The sequence below is a fragment of the Alligator mississippiensis genome, chromosome 2 (assembly GCF_030867095.1).
Source record: "Alligator mississippiensis isolate rAllMis1 chromosome 2, rAllMis1, whole genome shotgun sequence".
Classification (NCBI taxonomy): domain Eukaryota; kingdom Metazoa; phylum Chordata; order Crocodylia; family Alligatoridae; genus Alligator; species Alligator mississippiensis.
Genome location: NC_081825.1, coordinates 297,036,651 through 297,042,716, shown reverse-complemented (window position 1 = coordinate 297,042,716; position 6,066 = coordinate 297,036,651). Strand labels below are relative to the sequence as shown.

The 6,066-nt window shown below is 53.4% G+C and overlaps 1 protein-coding gene and 1 long non-coding RNA gene across 2 annotated transcripts in view; one reads left to right on the top strand and one right to left on the bottom strand.

Annotated features, from left to right (window-relative positions):
• The first annotated feature begins 594 nt into the window (after nt 1-594).
• Nucleotides 595-6,066, top strand: part of LOC102559939 (homeobox protein SIX4) — a 12,784-nt gene continuing 7,312 nt past the window's right edge. The window contains exons 1-2 of the mRNA XM_059723376.1: nt 595-1,482; nt 3,226-3,920. Coding sequence (XP_059579359.1) covers nt 620-1,482; nt 3,226-3,920 — 1,558 coding nt within the window. The 5' untranslated portion in view covers nt 595-619. The remainder of the gene's footprint in view (nt 1,483-3,225; nt 3,921-6,066) is intronic.
• The window catches only part of LOC109284752 (uncharacterized), a 25,517-nt gene continuing 24,458 nt past the window's right edge, over nt 5,008-6,066 (bottom strand). Inside the window, exon 3 of the long non-coding RNA XR_002092323.2 lies at nt 5,008-5,304. This is a non-coding gene — a long non-coding RNA (uncharacterized LOC109284752). The remainder of the gene's footprint in view (nt 5,305-6,066) is intronic.

Below are 6,066 nucleotides of genomic sequence, written 5' to 3'. Positions count from 1 at the left end.
GTGAGCATGTGTGTGTATTTATATATATTTTATATATGTACACACATGTGTGTATATATATGTTTATCTATGTGTGTGTGTGAATACACACACACACACACATATATATACTTTTTACCTATCTATCTACCTATCTATCTATCTATATGGGGACGTAGGTTATAACTGCGTTGGCCTAAGGACACAGGCAGGCAAGGTTCTTTGGGTAAATCTGATATCTTTTATTAGCCCAGCTCAAATTTTGATCAGGTCTAATAAAAGACATCAGATTTACCCAAAGAACCTTGTCTTGTTATATATATATATATATAAATTTTATATATAGCTATCTATATCTAGATCTATGTATATCTAGATACCTATCCATAGATAGATATCCCTATCGATATCTATGTGGATACCTATAGATAGATGTCGATATCGCTGTGTGGCCCCCCCCCCCCCGGCTCGCCGCCCCTCCCCCGCCCAGGTGTAGGTGTTGCAGGGCGGCGGGGCAGGGGGCGGTCGCTCCGGGGGGCGGGTGCTGAGCGGTTGCCGCAGCAACCGCGGGAGGCACCGCCCCTCGGAACGCGGCGCGGCCAATGGGCGGGCGCGGCCGGGCCAGCGGGCGGCTTGTGCCATGCAGCGCGCGGCCGGGCGCGGAGTGCCGCCGGGGGGAGCGGCGGAGAGCGGCGCGGCCGGGCTGCCGGGGAAACCCGATCGGCCGCGGGCTGCCGGCGGGGGGGGGCCGGGAGGGGCCGGCAGCAGCAGCGGCAGCAGCAGCATGTCTTCGGCCGCCGCCGCCGGCCCGGAGCAGCCGGAGATCAAGCAGGAGCAGGCGCTGGAGATGCTGTCGGAGGCGCCCCGCGACGCCGCCGCCGCCACCGCCGCCTTCCCGCTGGAGCCGGAGCCGCGGGGCAGCGCCCCTCCGCCGCCGCCGCCGCCGCCGCTGCCGCTGGCCTTCTCGCCGGAGCACGTCGCGTGCGTGTGCGAGGCGCTGCAGCAGGGGGGGGACCTGGACCGCCTGGCCCGCTTCCTCTGGTCGCTGCCGCCCAGCGACCTGCTACGTGGCAGCGAGAGCCTGCTGAAGGCGCGCGCGCTCGTGGCTTTCCACCAGGGCATCTACGCGGAGCTGTACAGCATCCTGGAGAGCCACAGCTTCGACGCCGCCAACCACCCGCTGCTGCAGGAGCTGTGGTACAAGGCGCGCTACAGCGAGGCGGAGCGCGCCCGCGGGCGGCCGCTGGGCGCCGTGGACAAGTACCGCCTGCGCAGGAAGTTCCCGCTGCCCCGCACCATCTGGGACGGCGAGGAGACGGTGTACTGCTTCAAGGAGAAGTCGCGCAACGCGCTCAAGGAGCTGTACCGCCACAACCGCTACCCCTCGCCGGCCGAGAAGCGCCACCTGGCCAAGATCACGGGGCTCTCGCTCACGCAGGTCAGCAACTGGTTCAAGAACCGGCGCCAGCGCGACCGCAACCCGGCCGAGGCGCAGTGCAAGAGGTGAGCGGCCGTCGGGGGCGCGAGCGGGGCTCCCCGCCCTCTCCCGGCTCTTTCTTCCCTTGCAAACATGGCGCTTTACCTTCGTCCAGCTCCTCCCCGCACCGCGCCGCGCCGCGCCGCGCCGGCCGGACAGGCGGCCCCCCCCGCCCCGGCCCGCCCCGCACACGCCCCAGCGCGGCTCGCCCCTGCTTCTCCCCGGGCTTTGACAGAGTTAATGATTGAGCCGCCGCCGCCGCCGCGGGGAGAAGGGGGGGGGGGGGGGTCTGCCCGCTGCTCTGTTTTGAAACCTGATTCTGATCCGGATCGAGTTTCAGCGCCAGCCGGGCGGGGACAGCGCGATCCGGAGCAGGGCAGGGGTTGCTTGCTGCCCCTCTTCCCCCACCAGCCCTACCCCTACCCCACCCCCGAGCCTCTTGGAGGGGAGTGAGTGAGGCGGGTTTGCACTTCAAACCGGATCTGCCCGTGTGAACGAGCGGGGCCAGGTGGAGGTGACCTCCGCGCCGCATTCCTCCCGCTCCCTCTCGGCGGCTGAGGGCAGGAGCAGGAGGAGGAGGAGGAAGGGGGGGAGGCCCCGAGGCACTTCTCAAGCAAGGGCGCGATTGTGCTGATCCAGCCCCTCTCCTCGGGACACATCAAAGGGACAAATGGCTGTGGAGAGAGGGAGGAGAGAGAAAGGAGACGGAGGCAAAATGCAATCAAGGGCGACCGAGTCAGCAAAAACCCGGCCGGGGGCCCTGCGGGAAGCATGAGGCGGGTGCGACCCCCTGCTCACCGGCTCCCCCCTCCCCCACCGCTCCCCTCCAAGCCCGCAGGCTGCCCGGGGAGTTTGGGCAAACTCCTGGGCAGGTTCCCCTTGCAGCCACACAAAGGAGGAGGGAGCAGAGGCAGCTTTCCCCCCTGTCCTTCCCGAGGACTTGGAGGGGAAGGTGGGCTGGGAGCCGGCTCGGGGTCTGCTCCCCCTCCCCCCCTTCGGCTCCTTCTCCCTTGGCTAGGAAGGTTCCTTCTCACCTCATAAATCAAAGAGGTCTGGCAACCTCCGCGGTGCTTCCCCACCTACGAAAAGGAAGCGGAGCCCGGCTGGGGGTTGTGCACAAGAGATGCCCCCGGCTCTGGGAACTCATGGGGCTTGGGGGGGGGGGCCACTTTCCCCTCCTGGGGAGAAGCTGGGGTAGTCTAGACTAGCAAAGACTGCAACCAGGGGGGTGGGGGGGGTCTTCCTGCTCACCACCCTCCCACCCACCCTCTCTTCACTTAGCACACGGGTGATCCCAGCGGGCTTTGCAGGCTTGGCTTTATTTCTGGAGACAGACAATCCTTTCAGGGTTGAACAGGGGCTCCCTGGCCCGGTTTTACCTCTCGCAGCTGCCACAAAGCACAGAGCAACTTCCCAAATGGCGGCTCCCGGCCTGGCTGGATTTCGCACATGCACGGGCCACTCCTCGGGGTAGTTGAGCAGGCAGAGAAGTGGGTCTGGGGCGGCTCCTTGGAGGATTTGGGTTAGACCGTCCCTGAGAGAGGAGGTGTTGGCAGGCCTGCAATCCCACAAAGCTCTTTGGAAGTAGAAAAAGAGAGCCCCTCTGTCTTGCCTCGTGGGCTTGGCGCCTGTTTTCGAAACAAAACACAATTCAGAAACAGCCCCTTGTTCTCTGGGCCGCGGGTGCCGCCACGTGTGTTCCCTTTGGGTTGAAAACCAATGATTCTGTCACTGTCGTGAAACATCGCGTTTCCCCTCTTTCTCTGCAGTGAGTCCGATGGCAATCCCAGCACCGAAGATGAATCCAGCAAGGGCCAGGAGGACCTGTCTCCACATCCGCTGTCCAACTCGTCCGACGGCGTTACCAGCCTGAGCCTCCCCAGCCCCATGGAGCCGGTGTACATGCAGCAGCTCGGAAACGCGAAAATCTCTCTCAGTTCTTCTGGCGTTCTCTTGAATGGGAACCTTGTGCCTGCCACTACTTCTCCTGTCTTCCTGAACGGCAGCTCGTTTCTTCAGGGACCCAATGGTGTCATTCTCAACGGACTCAGCGTGGGGGCTTCCCAGACTGTGACTTTAAACGCACCCAAAACTACTTCGAGTGCGGTGAGCAACGGGGTGTCCATCACCGACATATTATCATCCTCTTCTGAAGATGTCAAGGACTTCAAAATCCTCCAGGCTTCTGTGTCTAGCTCTGCAGAGGCACCCACATCGTACAGTCCCAACAACGTGCCCGTCTCTTTCCCGGGGTTGATACCCAGCACGGAGGTGAAAAGGGAAAGCGTACAAACTGTTGCCTCTCAAGATGGAGGCTCCGTTGTTACTTTTACTGCTCCCGTCCAAATAAACCAGTATGGCATTGTCCAGATCCCGAATTCAGGAACAAATGGTCAGCTGCTAAACGGAAGCATCGGTTTTTCTCCTCTGCAACTGCCTCCGGTTTCTGTTGCAGCTTCGCAAGGTAAACCTTTTCTTTGTTACACTCAAGATTTTGGGGGAAAACAATGGCGGGCCCTTCGTCTTTCAAAACGAAGGGGTAGGGCGGCTCTCTGGCAGCAGCCAGGTGGGGTACATAAAATGATACATTGCCCCTTCATTATAACCCCGCTATGTAACACTCACTATGCTCAATTCTCAGGGGTGAGGTTATGTCTGCTTAACTTTTTCCTTTTTTATACACTAAAGTAAAAAGGAAGGCCAACTCTTTTGTTGCCTCTTTTTTTTCCTATTTCATACTATTTTCAAACATTGTCTGCATGAATCTTCAAAATTACAGGAATGTGTTAAATTTGTGAGTATGTTGCAGCTCAAAATCCTTTCCTGTTTTTCTACTTTGTTAAAAAAATATATTGATACTCAATCTTGAGGTGAAAACCAGCAGCTTGAGGTTGCTGTTTCTTTTCTAACCAAAACACAAGGTAAAATGACTAACCGTATGGATACAACATATGGAGCCAATCAGTTGTGCTCCTAAGTTTCCATCCTGTTATTAAGACTGAGTAAACTGAAGAGAAACAGTAGAAATATTGCTGGTAGATATAAAACATGAGGATGTTTTGGATAAAAGTCCCTTTAGCCTTAGGAAAATCATGTCATCATAGACTCACATGCAAAGTATGTTAACTCCTCCCAAAAGACTGCTGTAGAGTTTGTCTTAGCATTTATTGTAGACATAGATTGATTGTTCTGGGCAGTCGGAACAAAACCTCAGTGAAGCAAACCTGGTTCTAGATCATTGTTTTGATGGGGGTGAAGTATCAATTGTGTGCAAAACTTGCACCTTATTAATCATCGGTGTCTTGGGGTTCTGAAAATGGTTAAACTCAATATGAACCTCTCTGCAATAGCAGAAGCCATGAATAATATAAGGGAAATCAAATTGTGCTGAGTTTTAGCTTATTTGAGTGATGTGTGTGTAGGGAGTTAATTATTTTTCCATTAAAGGGAAATTTTATAAAGGACACTTAGTGGAAACTATAACTCGACACAATTTTAAATGGATAAAAAGAAATAATATGCAACCCTAAAATGTGGAACTTGCTGTCATTGAAAAGTATTAAATAAATAGTTTAGCGAGCTGAAAAAGGATTGGACATTTTATTTGAATGCCATCTTCATTTTACAAGAACAAGAATAAAAACTACAAGGGCTGTTCTGCTCCAAGGCATAAACTGACAGCCAGCAAAGCTGAGGAAGAATTTCTCTCTCTCTCGAGTAGATAGGACAGTTGCACACAGAAGCTAAGAAGTGGTAGAAGCTATTATGTGACACATTCAACATTTTCCTGCTTTTAGGGAGATGGCACCAGAGTAGGCAGATGGTTCATCAGTTCCCGGTGGGAATTCCTGCATAGAGAAAAATCGGAATCCATATTTATACTGCTTAAGGCTTTTCTATAACTGTGCAAGTAGTAACTGATTTTATAGTCATACTGAAATTCATTACATATTATCATAGGTAAGCTGTTATAATTCATTTCTGTCTCATTGTCCAGTGGCTTTGAGTTGTTACCCTTCATTTTTTCTCTTTTACTGTAATACTTTTTACAGTATGAATAACCAAAAAAGAGACTCTAGGAATATCCTTGAAAATAGCAGTTAATAAAGCTCGGAGGGAGATAAGCAGTTCTTATTTTACAAATGTTCCCCAAGTGAGCTATGCACCTTAAGTGTTATAACAAAATTGTTGCAATAAAGCTGTCCTTAAAACAATTACAGCCTCTTAAAAGTGCATGTATATAAATAATATACCTTGTCTGCCTATATATAAGTAACAGCTTCCTGAAAGAGGAGAAGGATCGGAGCTGTTTAAAGTGGGAAGTGGCTCTGAGTGACGATTCATCTTGCTCTTAGACATGCATTGCAATAGCGACTTTTGCCAGACCTGCCGTATAACCAATTTCAGGTCCAATTCTTTCACTGTTACTCACTTAGAGTAACACCTGACTCACAAGCAGTGCCCTATATTTCAGTGGAAGGACCCAACCTGAGAGCAGCGCTGTATCTCGGGAGTGAGGGTGGTCGAACTCAGCTCTTACAGATATGTTCTCAGAATTAGTTTGAATAGGCAAAGGGAGGTGGATCCACAGATGTAGTCAGCCTGACGGA